This window comes from Syngnathus floridae, chromosome 4 (genome assembly GCF_059516105.1).
Source record: "Syngnathus floridae isolate MCC-2025c chromosome 4, RoL_Sflo_1.0, whole genome shotgun sequence".
Classification (NCBI taxonomy): Eukaryota; Metazoa; Chordata; class Actinopteri; order Syngnathiformes; family Syngnathidae; genus Syngnathus; species Syngnathus floridae.
Genome location: NC_142416.1, coordinates 8835267 through 8851934, shown reverse-complemented (window position 1 = coordinate 8851934; position 16668 = coordinate 8835267). Strand labels below are relative to the sequence as shown.

The window sequence follows — 16668 nt, the reverse complement described above, 5'->3', positions numbered from 1 at the left end:
GAGTTTGTGGTTGTTAGCCACCACATTCAGCCAGGAACGTGACCACAATCCCATCTTTACTACCATAACGCCTTGCTAGCTTTTATAATGCATGCTACCAAACTACAGGGTGACATAAACAAGAGGAAACAAACGTTAGGATTAAAATAGCCTGTTTCTGTGAGATTAAAATTGAGTGAGAAAAAAACAGCAACTTCTTGTGTTATCTTAACAGACAAATAATGATTCAGTCACTCATTCATGGTTTTATTTTTGTTGCCAGTAAAGAACAAATGATGATGACAAAATAATGTTTTTCCCCCCATATTACTTGAAATGTAAATTGACCTCACATATTGCCTTGCTCGCTAATTTGGAAGAATAATACAGTAATCCCTCGTTTATCGTGGATAATTGGTTCAAAAAACTACCCGCGATAAGTGAAATCCGCGAAGTACGGTCACGAACAAGAAGTACTGGGCAGGCTAAAGAGTTAGCTGAAAGATGCTAATTCGCATCGTGCTATCACGCGAAAACGGACTTCTAAAGGAATGTAAACGAACATTTGGAGTAATACTACATTGTCCTAAAGGTTAGACACGTTTCCTCAATTTAGAAGGTTTATTTTGACTTTTAAATGTTTTTTAATTTGGAAAAAATATCTGCGATATAGTGAAGCGCGATAAACAAAACGCGAAGTAGCGAGGGATCACTGTATGTCTACTGCGATTTTGTGTAAAACCTGGTTCATTCGAATTTGATCGTGTTTCGTTGTGTTCCTGTTCAAACTAGGAGTGTATAAACCCCCTGAGAACACAGTGCAGTAGTACACTAGAGAATTGGTTCGGTAGATCACTTCTGACATTCCAAAGCCTCGGGGAGTTAGCGCGATTGTTTCTTTGATAAGGTCCTAGTATACAAGTGAATTGATTCTTCGCCCCAAAATATAGTTTAATTTTGAAAAGTGTTTACTCATGATTGGATGTGTTCAAATCATTGCAACGTAACATGTTAAACGGAACAGTTTGTATTGATTTGTCTGCATGTTATTTCATATGGTTAAGTTGTGTGCCATTTTGAGGTAAAGAACTAGTCGCATGTTGTTATGTATCTTCCGGGACCCGGCCAGCCTCTTTTCTTTGAAGTATCCGCTGTTAGTGTTAAACCTTCAGTTCAGTTGGTTTACAAACATCCGTGGTACGTGTGTTTCCCTCGATTCTTGACACTACCAGGGTTGCGGCTGAACAAATAGACAGGCGTCTGTTTAGGGAATGTACGCCGAGGGAATTGTCCAACTTTATAGGACCGAAGAGAAGCGCCGGGTGCGGGTGAAATGCAAACTGTCGGGACTGCCTAAACTTGGAACGATTTCGAATGTGGCAGGCTGCTGGATAAGAACATGGATGGTAAGTTGTAGCGAAGCTGTTTCACAGGCCCCCTCTCTTGGCCGCTTTAATGTGCTGCTGCTCAGCTTTGAAGTTGAGAAAGCGGGGCTATGTTTCTTGTTTGTGGGCGAGAAATACGGAGAGATAAGAAGCTTATGTGTCTGTGTGTGCTTGTGTGCGCGCGCGCGTACACGTGGCTCAGATTTTATATATAAAAAAGGAAAAACGACCGTTTCTCCGTCTGCGCGTCTCTTATAGCTGGGGAAAAAGTGGGATGTATTCTACAACCGGAGCCCCCTCCTTCTTTTGGTTTGCGTACTCCAGATTTTGACACCCCCAGAGAGCTACATAGGGACTGAGCCTGCCACTTCTGAGGTCATTTGTTGAATAGGGATGAAAGCTATATTACAGTGCTTTGGTTCGGGAAGGCACACGCGTGGCACGTTCGGTAGATGCGGCGCATGTTCGTATTTTGTGCTGGATTACTTGCCATGAGAGTTGTGGACTGCCTCATCTTTTCAAAAATATGGAATAACTCAACTTTTAAAATGCACCCCCATTGGATATAACCTGCGATGGTATGTTTCTTTTACGAAGCGATTTATAGTACGCCTTCTTTAAAACTATACCATTTTTCCACGTGCAGTATATACTGCTCTTCTTTTAAAATGGATTGTTCGTCCGGTAACTTGCAGCGATGAAACAAATGTGACCTTTATTTGCAGACGGAGACGTTGTCAGCCGTTATAAAGCTGTAACTAGAAAACCGTAATTGACAAGCATTTGGTTATTGATCGGTAACCTTTCCCGCGGGGCTGCTTAGCCCTATTACGATTTTACTACGGTCACGTGAGATGTACTGTACCGTACCTCCACTCATGCCTGGAAAGCTGGAGACTAAGTGTTGGGCTCCGAAAGCAAAACGAGTCAGTGTGACTTTGCGCGCGAGTGACATCGGTGTATGCTACGGTCGCAAGTGGGAGTTAATTAGAAATGAAACCATCGGCGTGGATTTTAAAGGAAAACACGTGTAAGCCACAAATGCCAGAATCCGGTTATGTTGCAGAGTTAATGCTGTGGTTTATTTATTCTTCTAAAATGTTTTGATGTGACAGATCACTGCACGTTGAGAATGTGGGTTTCATTTGATCTCTCATTTAGATTATAAATAGACAAATGAAACGGAAAAGAAGCTTTTCATTCTCTGAACCTATTGAGTTGTTTTTTTGGGAGACTGTTTACTTGATGTCTTCCTTTGAAGTTCAGCAGGATATGGCTTTGATTAGATCAATACTTTGTGTGTTTCAGAGTGAAGAGGAGCTGAGAAGCTCCCCCGCTGCTTTTAGAGAGTGAGAAGGATTAGGCTGGAGCTCAGTGGAGGCACCACTGCACTCTCACATAGGCAACTGGAGCCGGAGCCATGAGCAGGGCGCTTACGGAGCACATCAGCAGTAGCTTCCGAGAAGATGCTCCTCGTCCTCCGGTACCGGGAGAGGAGGGAGAGTCGTCATGCTACATACCCAGCCGGTCTGGAAAAATGAAAGCCCTTAATAAGGTTAACGATAACCCCGCTGCTGCCGCGCTCCCCGGCTCCGCTCGAAGGAGGAACGAGGATGGCTTGGGGGAGCCGGAGGGAAGTGCGTCCCCGGACTCACCGCTGATCCGGTGGACAAAGTCTTTACATTTTCTTCTTGGCGATCAAGACGGTGCTCATCTCTTTCGGACCTTTTTGGAGCAGGAAAATTGCGTGGACACTTTGGACTTTTGGTTTGCTTGCAACGGCTTCAGGCAAATGGACTTGAAGGATACCAAAACAATGCGAGTTGCCAAAGTTATTTTCAAACGGTACGTTGAGAACAACAGCATTGTTGCCAAGCAGCTCAAACCTGCTACCAAGACCTACATAAGGGATAGTATTAAAAAGCAACAGATAGACTCTGCCATGTTTGACCAGGCACAAACAGAGATCCAGTCCAACATGGAAGAGAACGCTTACCAGATGTTTTTAACGTCTGACATATACCGCGAGTATGTGCGTACTGGCTGCGAGAACACAGCTTACGCGAATCACGGCACACTCGGCAGCCTCAAGCTTATGTGTGGATATCTTCCACCTCTTATGGAGGAAGAGGAGTGGAGCTGTCAAGACCTGAGGCCAAAGGCTTTCGGCTCTGTGGTCCAACTTTCAGCTAAATCCTTGCGGGCGACTGCTACCTTCCGGCCAACTGCTGAAATTGTGGAGAAGAGTTGCAGGTAAGAAAAGTGTTTCCTGAACGATGCGTCTTATTGCACCACTATGTTTATTTAGAAGTTTTTATTGGATACTTTACTCATCTCAGTTCTTGTAAAGAACCGCCCGGGAGAGAGAGAGACAGTTGGTCCCCAGAATATCGTTCTTTATGTTTCTGTCCTCCTGCCTTGCAGTTAGTTAAGGGGGCTGTTTTGGGTACAAAACATCAATGGCGCTGAGCCTTCCTTTTAAGTAAATGGTGTCTTGCACGTAACTTTCTGCTGGCTTATTCAAGTTTCCTGTGCTTTGAAACTCTTCCGCCGGTGCAGACTTGACTGCACACATCAAGTGACAACAGACTATTAGAGCTATATGAGGAAAGAAAAGTGTATTTGTTTAGCAATGCGTTTTTTTTTTAATGTACAGTTTATGCACTCATAGTTAGCATGTGTAATCATCAAATGTCAGCCACCAAAAGACTTTGCAGTCAAGCTAAAATGGCTTTTGTCAGAACACTAATTGTGGTTGCTAACGAGTTCCGGAGAAATCATGCTTTTGTTGAAACTAATTTCTTCATTGTGCACTACAGAAACGGAACTGTACTTGTGTGTTGTATTGCCACTCAGAGATCATTTCAAACCGTTGTTTTCATTTTCATTTTGCATGTGAATGTCTATGATAAGTTCGGACCCAGTGTACAAAGTGGTTGTTGATGTGTACTCTTGTTATGTTTTTAGTGAAAAATTACTTAGGAAGCAGAAAGCTGCTTTTTCTCCCTTGCATCACCCGTAGGCCCCCCTTCTTTGGCCCTTACCATGTCTGTAGGTCAAGCCCATTTCCATCTCAAACATGTGGAACTAATTTTGGCACTGCACAGATTCGCTCTTCTAGTGTTTTTTTTTTTTTTTCTTCTTAGATCTCCCATATGCAATTCCAGTGTGGTCAAAACATCCTCGCTCAGTTCACTTTTTGTGTGCGACAACAATGCAACGCTTTTATCTCTCCTGTTTAGAAAGTAAATTGCTTGTCAGAGACTAAGTATTCTTTGCCGGTAGAGACAAGAGAGGAGGAAGTGAAGACAGTAAGGGGGATCGTGGAAGCAACAAGAGATGCAGAAAGCGAGTGGGGGTGCAGAAAGCCCAGCTGTGCTAAATACCTGACTCTTTGCACGGACCTTCCAAAGGTCAGGTTTGTGCTTGGGGCCTACAGCTTTAGTCATGCTGGGGTTCTCCTCTCAGCACTCCCAGCAGAAGGCATTCTCATAAAGAAAGGGGCCCTCCTACCCCCTTTCCCTCTCCCCCACGCTTGGAAAAGCTCAAGTTCCCCCCTACCTCCTTTTGCCCATCCCCCCCTTCACCACTACAACTGGAATGCAACACAGCAGGAGAGTAGATAGTCACACAGAAAGACTTAAGGAGAGCAAGGGAGTTTGGAGAAAGGAGGGATTCACAGACGCTATAGGAGAGAGCCAATGCGAGAAGGGGGAGAGCAGGGAAATGTTGGCATGATAAAACGAGAGACATATCTCTAATGTGGATGACACTGTATTGTGGAAATTATAGAATGTGACCGGGGACATCGTCAAAACAAACTCCCAGTAGTCCTTTTTATTTTCTGAATTGACTTAATGCACATCCATCACTTGTCATGTTCTCACAGACTCTGATTTGCACTGAAACACCGGGGAAAAAAAAAATCACATTCAAATGTCAATTCCTCTTTTGTTCACAGGGCACACCGTCGAGGAGACAATGCCAGCCCGTATTTTGTCAACTCTGGCTACATCTTTGCTCCTGCCACCAGTGCCAATGACAGTGAGATCTCCAGTGATGCCACCACTGATGATTCACTGTCAATGACAGACAGTAGTGTGTAAGTGTTTTTATCAATATGTGCTCTTCAGGAGATAATGTGACTTTAAATGATTTCCATTCCATTTACTGGTCACATTTGTCACATTTCCAGGAAAACAACCAGTGGGGTGAAGAATAATATTTATCATAGATTAATGGACTCGTTTTTTTTATTTTTTATCTGACAGCTGGAGCATGCTCCCCAAAAATGGCCTGCATATAATGTAATTAACCAGGTAACCCCATCGATGTGGCGTTAGCATGGGCTCCAGGGTGAGGAGTGCAACAGGCATTATTTCGAAATACCTTTTTGAAGTTTATTTTCTGTTGCATTACTTGTGGGGGAGTGAGTAGGGAGAAAAATATGAGATTGTCTTGATGTGGGTGGGGGTGTTGCTTCATTCCTCAAATGTGAAATTCAGCCCTCCCACCCAGCCTTCTGCCACAACAGACATGTTTTTTTTCTTCATATTATCTAATCGCTCTTCTCTTTGAAGAGCTAAAGGAGAGGGGGAGGGAAATGGCCATTTGGGCCTCAAGACAAACTCACTGAAAAATGTTGGCACCAAATGAAAGGAGGCTTACTCACATGGTGGGTCGGTTTCCTGCCACTGGCCTCTGTGGCGTGCTGAGATCATGTGTCTGCAAGGCTTTCACAGGGGTTACTCATTGATAGACCTTGGGACAGAGGAACTCCCCCCTGGCCAGACTGGTGCACCCCCAAAAATCACTTCCATTCCAACCCCACCCTCCACAGCGTCCCTCTTCCACCCTCCTGAGCCTGTTGCGGCAGTGGTGGGGCTCAAAGTGCAAGAGAGTGAGAAAATAAAGTGCGTGGAGTATAAAGGGCTTAACTGAATCGCTTTCAGCCTATTGTTGGGTGAGGGGGGGCTTATGGGGATAAAAGGGTGGCTGGCTGCTTTGAAAATGACTTGCACAACTAAATAGGAGATCCCCATAAAGTAAAGGGCCCATGAAGCCATGAAATAAGTATGTCTGTTTTCACTTCCAAAACTTACACAAAGCATCACGCTGCCAGATTGTATCACCAATGTGCAGACAGTTTGGGTTGATTCAAACTACAGCATTTTATCGACATTGTGTTGGTAGGAGTAGGTTTCTTGTCAAGCCGTCTTTTCTAGTTTCACTTCACTTTGATGCAGGAGGATGACTTGTTGGTTTTGGAGAGAGCAGTTTTACTAGAGGACACCACGCTTCTATCGTTAAGAATTGCGTAATAACGACAGCCTGGCTGTAACATGAATAAGAATGATGTCAATAATAATTTTTGCCTTTTGTGTGTTGAATATGGTAAAGTACCAATCAAATGTCATGTTCTTTTAATTCTGAGGAGAGATGTGTATCGGAGACCTTGGTGTCTGTGATACACATCTCTCCCGTCCTTGACTATAGTTCTTTTGTCTTTCCACCCAAATGGATTCCAGTAATACAATAAGAGCTTCTTCGTCTTTCATTCGAGGGAACAATTTGATTAGTGGGTAAAAGGCACTGGGCAAATTTGAATCTCATTTCCCTGATAAAGAACAAGAAGAAGAGGATTTGGGTAGGGGGGGGGGGGGGGGCTTCAGTTTTTGCTTATATCTTATTTATGGATTTACTTGGACGCTGGGGAATGTTGCAGCACCAACTTCAAACATTACCTTATCTTACAAACCAGCCTTTTGATGTTCCTCAGATCAGAGGCTCACAGTAAAGCGCTTGCCAAACTAAGATGGCAGTGGGTGCATATGTGCATGAGTGTGAGATTTCAAAGCAGCAGTAGAAAAGTAGCATTTGGGCTGGGTCAGATACTTCTGAGCGGCCAAAACGGCCAAGATAATTGGCTCAGCTTAAGTGGCAACTGACTTGAAAGGCTAGCAAACTGGAGAAAATAAAATTCCCATAATAATTGCTTGATTGTCAGCAGGCTAGAATGTCTTCCTAATGACATGCTCGATGTCAGCGACACACCAAAAAAAAATGTCTCAGCCAGCTATTGAGATTTGTGCAGGGTATTCAGCTTTATTAAGAAGTGCTGTCAAAGTTGACACGGACCAATCTTATCAGGAGGGCTCATTTGAAGTCCACAGGAGGGTGTTTAGCATATCTCACCCATTGTTCTGCTGGGTTTTGTGATGTGCGTTTTTGTTGCCTTGGCTTCAAAAGATGTGAGGCCTGTTGACTTTTCTGTCGGGTGAATAATGGTATGCCATTGGGGGATGTTGTGTTAGTCACTTTGCAGCTGATGAACAGCTTCCCAGCTGTTCCCCACACAACAAAGATTGGCAAATGGTCCTAAAATACCAGCAGTTGGCAAGAGCGTAGCAGAGAAAACAATAAGATTTCAGTTTAAAAGGATGTTATGTTTTTTCTGTTTTACAGAGATGGAATCCCTCCTTATAAGCTGGCTCCCAAGAAGCACCTCCAACGAGAGATGACCCGCAGTGTCAAGATCAATGGCCAGATTACACTTCCCCACTTTCCAGTAAGTAACATTTTTTGTTAAGTGGTGTACCTTGTACTTCTAGTATAGTTTCCGTCTCTCACTGCACTAAAAACTACTATAACTGTTGTAGCGAGACAAGTTTCCCTGAGCACTGTAACATTGTCCAAACTCTTAAAGCTTCTATAGTGTTGTAGGAAATGTCAAATACCAAAAATAAAAATAAACGCCCACAAAAATAATCTTGTAAATACAGGACATCTAGACTTTCAGTATTGAGTCCCAGTGGAGGATCAAAGTCTCTGCTGTTTTCAGATGGTTCGAGGCAAAAAATACGAATATTTAAACGTAGTGAACGAGTTGTGTGCTTTCTGTGCACGTACTTTATACAGTGCTGTTTGGTGCTCATTTCCCCCCTCCTCCTCGCTTTTCTCTGTCTCAGTCTCTTTTTTTTCTCGTTCCCACTTGCACTCTTTTAATGTTTCCCTCCTGATTTGGAGATGGCTCTGACTCCCATGATGTACCAGCCCTAGGCAGGGGGGGCCCCATGTAGGGCTGGCGCTACTTTGCCAGCAGCTTCACTCGCCTTTCTTCTCATCCCTTCATCGTGTATACAAAGAGATGAGAGAAGCAAGAAAAGTCAAAATCAAGAAAGCCAGTGTTCCAAATAACAGCAAAAAAATAGGTAGTACATATACAGTATTTAAAGTAGGATATGACTGGAGTAGCTGGCACCTGCATGCAACTGGGAAATGAATGACAACGTTCCCTTTCTTCAATTTACTCATGTGTCCTCTCATTGGCTTGTCCCTGCACCTTACTGCCACCCCTGCCACCTTACAATTACACTTCTCAGTCATTATTTTCAATCTGTTAATTTTGTCCCGCTTCTTTCATTTTCCTCCCTTCTTTACTCGCTCCCTCTTCTCCGTCAATATCAGGCTTTTATACGGAGGTTTAAAGCTGTGTGTCCCTCCCACCCTAGTGTGCGTTTGATGTTTGACAAGGGCCCTTTGAAGTGTGCTGACTTCAGACGGTGCCTAGCTGATGGCTTGCTTGGGCTACAGAGGGTGCAGGCAGGGGGCCTCCCCTGCAAGCAATGAACCAACTGCTACCCAGCAGCCTGACACTGCCAAGGGCACTGGCCATGGGGATATCTGGGGTCAAATGAGCAGTAAAAAAGGTTCGGGTTTAGCGAGGACAAGGGCAGCTGGAGTATGCTTTTTGGAATAGTTGCAGAATTTTTGGAATAGGACAAGGGCAGCGGATTAATGCGCCATATTGCATCTGTTGGGAACTATTCACAGTTACGTGACCTCACATTAAAGTGTCCTTCCCACTGTGTTGTTTACCCTGTAGAGGACACAACGTCTGCCTAAAGAGATGACCCCTGTTGAGCCTGCATCATTTGCTGCCCAACTCATAACGCGGCTTGAGAAGCTGAAGCGAGAGCAAGAGACCATGAGTTCTTTGGCGGAGAGGCTACAGCAGATCCAAGAGGTAGACACACCACACAAACACACACAGCTCTACAGTTCCTCTCGTTATTAAACGATGATAATTGCGTATAATGATTATTTCGCCAAAATCATTGACCAGAATTGTCACGGTTGTCCGTATCTTATTATCAGAAGAAATTAAAAAAAAAAACATTCTCATACTCAAACCAATTCAACTGTATTTTATTAGGAATACAAAACAATATAAAGATGATATTTCACATGTTGCCCCTTCATTTCCTTACTTTTTTCTCTTAATTTCCCATTTGCTTTGAATTTAAAAACTGAAAGATGACTATTGTCCTAACGAGTCAGACTCCCGTTAGCATAGCATTTTAGTTGAATGCCCTCTTTGTAATACTGTTAATGTTTTTTTTAAAAAAAAAAAAAAAAATCACATTTTATGGGGAAACCGTAAACCACTTACTAGTGGGGATGCAATGGTAGTGCCATTATGCCAGATTTGGTATGTCGAAGAACAGGGATGAAGCCAAGAGATTTAAAAGTCTGTCAACTTCTTCCCCTTTCTACACTGTCCTCCAGTATTTCATCCAGTGGAACTTTAAAAGTTATGTTTCTCGATACTCTTGAAGTTTCTTCAAATAGTTAGCGCTTAGCGACTCTCTAGTGGCACATTTGCTGAATATGTGTAGTGCCAGTCTCTTTGTTATGCATAGGCACACTGCATTATAGATGAAGCACACCCAAAGCCTGTTAGCGATGATAACAGTGTGGCAAAAGGAAATTCAAATCAAGTTACGCAGGCTTTTACTCTCACTGACTTCTGAGGATGATGGACATAAGTTGGTGTAAGTTGCAAAAATTCCTCCGCTTGCTGCCTTTCCCACGTGTGACTATCTATAAACTTTTCTTTAAATTCTTCATTGTTTTTCCTCTTTGTCCAGGAGGAGGAAAAAGAGGAAAGCACAGATCTCACCAGCAACACCTCCCTCCATCATCCTCTTCTTCCATCTGGTAGCCAATGTGAGGAGGACCCCCAAGCTATCCTCGATGATCATCTATCACGCGTCCTGAAGACGCCCGGCTGCCAGTCACCCGGAGTGCTCCAGCATTCGCCACGCTCACACTCCCCAGAACGGACAGGTGCCTTGGTATCTTCAGGCCACGGGTCCTTCTTTGGTGCTTATCCTGGCTCTGCCAAAGGTCTCATGTCGGGCCGGCAGTCCTCCAAACATACCCATCACCACTATATCCACCATCATCATGCTGGGCCAAAGACTAAGGAGCAGATTGAGGTTGAGGCAGCTCAATGTGTCCAGTGCCTCTGCCCTCCAGGAGGTGCCAATTACTCTGACTTTAACCCTATGTGAGTGTCAACGTTAACCTGTTCTCAGTTACGCTCATCATTGTATTTCACCCAAACGCTAATTAAAAATGGCTCTCTCTTGCTGTAGTCGCTGCAGCACTTTGTCTAGACGGCAAGTCAGATCCTCCAATGAGGGTATGACGTCACCATGCCTTCCTATTGATACCCCTGACCGATCTCAGAACGTTTGGCAGTGGATTCTGGAGAGTGAGAGACAGGGCAAACACAAGTCTCACAGGTCAGTGTCTCCCTATCGTTCAAAGCATTATGACCTCTACTGAACATCTTGAGTTCAAACTCGTGGTTTTTTTTTTTTTTTGAGCAGCTACCCTGGTTTTAAGAAGCCCAGCCCCCTTGACTTCAAGAACCAGCCTGCTCGGACTCACCCTTTATGGGGTGGGGGTGGCATTGGTTCTGGGACTAATCTTCGTGGGCACCACCCTGGCCATCCGTTTCTACAGGACCCAGCCATGCCTCCGCTGCCGCCACCCAACACTCTAGCACAGCTCGAAGAGGCCTGTCGTAGACTGGAGGAGGTCTCCAAGCCACCAAAACCAAGGTACGACTACACTAAGACTCACAGTCTATGATATGACATCGGATTCAAAATGGTCTCATCAACCGAATTTGAGTACAAATGACCATTTTATTTCACTGAATTTCACAGGCACTCAACAGCAGCCATCTGCCTCAGAAACCAGAGCCATCCAGCTATATCATTCCCTGCTGGAGGCAGCTCTCTAGCTAGTTGTGGACTACAAACGGACGAGTAAGGATTTCAGTGTTGTTCCCTTCTATTTCCTCATCTTCCACATCATCTTTTCTAAATCAGAGGACGTGCCTTTGCACACATGCTGCATTTGTTCATGAATGGTGAATGGTGGATGGTGACCAGATAAGATTCATTCCTCCCATAAATTTGAACCTAACCAGAATATACTTGTAATACACCATAGGAAACACAATGCATTAGCCAACCACCAAATTCATCCATCTCACATCCACCATTGGAAGTGAACAAAAATACAGGATCTTAAACTACCCTCTTAGTTTCTAGAATTGTTGTATGCTATCCATTGAATGGCATGTTTAACTATAAATAAATGGTACCAAAAGTACAGATGTTTTAATGACTGTCTCACTTTCCTACACAGGTCTAATGAACTAATGGTCACTTACTTTTTCTGTGGTGAGGAGATTCCTTACCGGAGTATGATGAAGACCCACTGCCTCACCTTGGGACACTTTAAAGAACAGCTTAGCAAGAAAGGCAATTACAGGTAAATACAGCACCGGCAACAAAAGCATGATCACAATGACATGTTCTGTTTCAGATTTTTGGGGAAAGTTTGATGTATATTTCCACAGGCACATAGTCCAGTGGCAACTTTAACATTCAAGGAACACATGAAACAACCTCATATAGGCTGATGGCCAAAACCTAAGACAAAATAGGGCAGTGACAACAGCCAAGCTAGCAATAATGTGTAAATAAATGATAAAATATTAAACATTCATAAGCTTATTTGGCCTGGACTGACCCCCACACACACCACCACCACTAGTAGTTTAAATGAAGGTATCTTCAACGGTATGTCACTGGCTTCAATCATTTTCCTTATTTAATGATGGATACCCCAAGGGAGCCTTTTTTTTGGGCTGCATTTTCACTGTTCCTTAGATTTCATATTAGATAGGTGATACATATCATATATTTTGTGCACATTTAGTAGTGGCCTGATTCTAATCTGAGGTTATCTTATTCAATGCATTTTTTTGTCCTTACACTGCTGTGGCGCATATTTGAATTGTGCCACTTCAGAGCAAAAACGGCAGAATGAGTGTGTCACTCCCATCTTTAGCGTTGATTGTTATTGGTCATATAGCTGTAAGCTTTGAACGGAGTGTGAAGTCTTTGGAGATTTTTAGTTGAGAAAAAAAATGGCTGGGCTGATCCATTGAAGGGGGTGGGAGTTCTGCAGCAATTTTGTTTGCACATCTGGTACTGATTTCCATGGTAAGGCAGCCTTAATAAAATGGCTTTGAAGCCTGATCCATTTTATTTTGTGCACTAAGACTGAGAGGCCTTGAAATTCCTTTTCCCCATTGTTGCATCAGGCATTAAAATCAAATGTTGGAAGCACCTTCCTCTGTGGCTCCCGCCAACGACAGATAAAGAAATATCCATTTAACTGTTTGATTACATTTAGTGCCCAACCAATGAATCAAAAAATGAAGAAACATAATTTATCAGTAGTTACTTTGTCTCATGAAAAGGCTTCCTGGGCTATCTACATGAGGGTGCAGATACATCTGTTTGTTGGGAGAGAGAAACAAGTCCTTGCACCCCTGCTAACCCAAAACTCTTTTAGCAAAAGCAAAGGAGAAGGAGGTGGACATGAAGAGTTTGGCTTCAATGGCAACGGAATGTGTGGAGTTGGTTAATTTGGACATGGCAGTGGTACAACAGAGAACAGTATGCTGCAGCTCTGCCAGACAATATTGGTGCCAGATGTTGCAAAGAGAGAAAAAAAAAAATCCACCACATAAAACATGTTCCACATGGAAAGGTTTCGTCTGTCTTTCTCTTCCGCCCTGAAACAAGGTGATGACTTTGAAGCATTTGTGAGAATGTAGCATTTTTTTTATGAATGTAGAGCTTCTTCAAAGTCCAAAAACGAAGAGATATCTCGGAAAACCATCACAACTTTCACATCAGTCAAAGTCGTGCAAGTTAATAGCCCTGTAGTTAGTATGGTTCAATATAATATGGTTCATTTAGGTTTTTTTTGTATGCCCATGTACATGTGGTGTTCAATGACTGAGGTGAACATTTGCTGATAAAATGGCTTCACTTAAAATCTTTGTATTCAAAGTGTGAAAATTGGCTTGTAAAATAGAGGCTGCACTTATTGTTTTGCGCTATGAGTAATTGCCCATTTAAAATAGAGTAAAAATTAGTTGGGTTTTTTTTTTGTCCATTATAAAGCTTATCATTAAACTCCCTCCTGCTGATCTGATTCAGGCTTGAAAGTAAAAAAGAAAAGAAAAAGAAATCATTAGGAGCCTTGGCGTCACAATCACTGGGAGCAAACTAACCCTGGGAGTTATCCCAGCTTGAGAGAAGAAGAGTGAAATAGCTAGGTGACCCGTGACCTTCAAGAGACACCTCCCAGCTCCCTGGTTAAAGCCCCTCGGGCTCTGCCCAAATCCAATATGTTGCTCTCACTGAGTCAGGACAGCCTCTACTCTTCCCCAGCCCTTCTACCCTTTTACCTCCTGCCTTTCCCTTAGTTTTTTTTTTTTGCATGTACGCTCCCATGTGCGTGATTGTGTGTGTAAGGGACAAACATGAAGCTCATATGCGCTCATGTGCAAGCAGCATAGTCAGCAGACTCTCAGGCACCTGAAATGTCAATTTATTTGACAGAAAAGGCCTACATTTGACAGCAAATCAAATTAGAAGCTGTGTGTTTGGAGGGGGGGGGGTGAATTGAGACAGCTTCTAATTAACCCTTCAACTTTAATGAGAGGTTGCAAAAAGATAGGCATCTGTTGAATGGCCAGCAGTCATGACGAAGAAGCGGATGAACACAACCACACACATGAACACACAGTTTGGATTGTGTTTAAATTTGGGGGCTGTGTTTGTGCAGCGGTGTGAGGTAGAGTCACTCTTTGCCTTTGAAGTGTGCACTATGCCATGGAAGCAATGACTAAGTTGTTTTTTGAGCACGATTTGTTTCTGGCTCTGTGTTGTGTGTGTCTGTCTGTTTGATTTGGACTAAAGACAATGTCCCGCCAGAGTTCAAATGGAAGTAGTTGCGTCGGCACCTTTTCCAAAGTCAGATCATGTTAGATTTGTTTTGTCTTTCAATACCAAAACGCACAGAGCATATTATCATGCTTTGTTTTTGTCTCCTCCTCAGGTACTACTTTAAGAAAGCCAGCGATGAGTTTGAGTGCGGTGCCGTATTCGAGGAGGTGTGGGAGGACGCCTCGGTTTTGCCCATGTATGATGGCAAGGTGCTGGGCAAGGTAGAGAGGATGGACTGAAAACACTAGCAACTTCCTTTACACCAGAAGCTAAAGTTCCGGAAACTTACTGAACTTTATTTCTAAAAAATGATGAATACTAAGCTAAGAAAAAAAAAAAAAAAGAGTTAATATATCCAGCACAAGGAGCGATTGAAGGAAGACGAGCCAATGAAGTATGCCTAATACAGAGGAGGGGCTGTCCCTCCCTGATTTTCTCAACCAACCAGCCTTAGATACACAAGGGAACAACATGAGAAACTGAAAAAGACCAATGTAAGGGGGGGACCCCTTACCGCTTCTTGAATACATAACCACTGTTGTGATGCATATTGAGAGACTGTTGTGCGTTTACACTGACACGCGGGTCAAGTGCAACGGACTAGCAGGAGGGCTGGAGACGCCGCACACCAACCAGCCTATGCTTCAGCTTACTACATAGTTACAAAGTGTTTATACATGTGCATATACATAACTTGCATATATGTATGTATACATGTATCGTATTTAGATGCGTTGTGTCACAAGTTGAAGGTTTATATTGAATATTTATTGAGAAAAAATAACTCGCCCCTCCCAACCTTGTTCCTGCCCTCTTCCTATTTTCAGCCAAAAGGCAAGCTGCTTTGGATGTTGGGAGAATACTGTGGTGAAATTGTTTCGTATTTTGTTTTGTTCGATGTTACTATACACAAAGGATGTGACACTAGCCTAGCACCTCCCATCGCCTTGTTACCCTCTCTGATCCAAATTAACATTCTTCAGTCGAGGCTTCTAACGGTCAATCCCAGTTTTATATGCTGCTGAAAGTTTTAAATGGTAGTTTTGTCACTCCGCCTTTGCCAGAAAATCACTCTTTGTGTCTTTAGGCTGGCAACAGAGCTCGATTCTTGTGTTGTGCCTTTGTAAATTGGGCTTTGCATGGGGGGCGGCAGAACACACGGAGCGGAGACCTGGAACACAAGTTGTCCCATCTAATAATGGCTGTGTTTACAGCTCAAGCACCAAAATTATTTGAACTAACGAGAACAAGTTTGAGAGGGGAACAAAAATTGAACAATGAAGAACAATGGCTCTGATATCCTTTGAATGTTGCTATAATGATTTTGTATTTAACAAAACTCCTGTAAACATTGTAATTATGCATTGATTGGAAAGTATGGATATCGACACACGTGTTGCACATCAGGAGTATACGTTCAACAACACTTAAAAAGAACACACTATTGCTGGTGTTTTAGGAGTACAGCGCCTGTGCCTAAATGGATGCCATACCATGTGCTACCCTGTTTCAGGGTTTTAATATATATCCCTTGGTTTTCAGAAGGGTTTTTATGTTGGAAAGAATATTTTTATGCTTTTAGTGATATGTAATCGTGTTTGGGTTTTATTATTTTATTTAGGCTTTTTTTTTTTTTTACACCACAGCCTTTTTTCATCCTATCAAAACTGTAAATTATACATTATATAAAGAGTTTCATTTAAAGATTTACATGGACCTATAATTATTGTAATTATTGAGAGATGTAGCCTTTATTAAAGTTTTATATTTTTCAAATGACGTCTGTGCCTGTTGACTTTCTTTTTACAGTTAACATTTTCACATAACGTTCAGTTCCTACATGGATTTAACATCAGGAATTCATTTTATGTGACAATATTTAAAAACAGAATTTATTTGAAACACATGGATAGCCAAGGTAGGGATTATGTGCTAAAAGTTGGGCTCTTGCAGCTATAAAAAGCAAGAGAGCAGAAAACATAAGTATTTTCAGTATGACCTTTATTAGTTGACGTAACCTTCAGGAAAGGAATAATAAACAGAGAAAAGACCATCAACATAAATAAATGCCATTTATTTGCTTATGAGATAGCATTAAAATGAAAAGTGTTGAGGATCAGCGTAAGCCTTCAACT

The 16668-nt window shown here is 42.7% G+C and overlaps 1 protein-coding gene across 4 annotated transcripts; it reads left to right on the top strand.

Annotated features, from left to right (window-relative positions):
* Positions 1 to 1131: 1131 nt before the first annotated feature.
* LOC148398770 (axin-2-like) lies at positions 1132 to 16312 on the top strand. Of its 4 annotated transcripts, XM_088373906.1 has the most exons (12): positions 1132 to 1385; positions 2673 to 3617; positions 5326 to 5466; positions 7830 to 7932; positions 9250 to 9390; positions 10295 to 10493; positions 10554 to 10716; positions 10805 to 10954; positions 11042 to 11275; positions 11384 to 11485; positions 11871 to 11996; positions 14646 to 16312. In XM_088373906.1, exons 2-12 carry the CDS (start codon positions 2785 to 2787, stop codon positions 14770 to 14772), a joined length of 2319 nt encoding a protein of 772 aa, XP_088230032.1. In that variant the 5' UTR covers positions 1132 to 1385; positions 2673 to 2784; the 3' UTR covers positions 14773 to 16312. The 4 variants fall into 4 exon arrangements, with proteins under 4 accessions (XP_088230032.1, XP_088230029.1, XP_088230030.1 ...); XM_088373903.1 differs by having other exon boundaries at positions 10295 to 10716; XM_088373904.1 differs by lacking the exon at positions 1132 to 1385 and adding an exon at positions 1588 to 1942 and having other exon boundaries at positions 10295 to 10716.
* Positions 16313 to 16668: the final 356 nt, after the last annotated feature.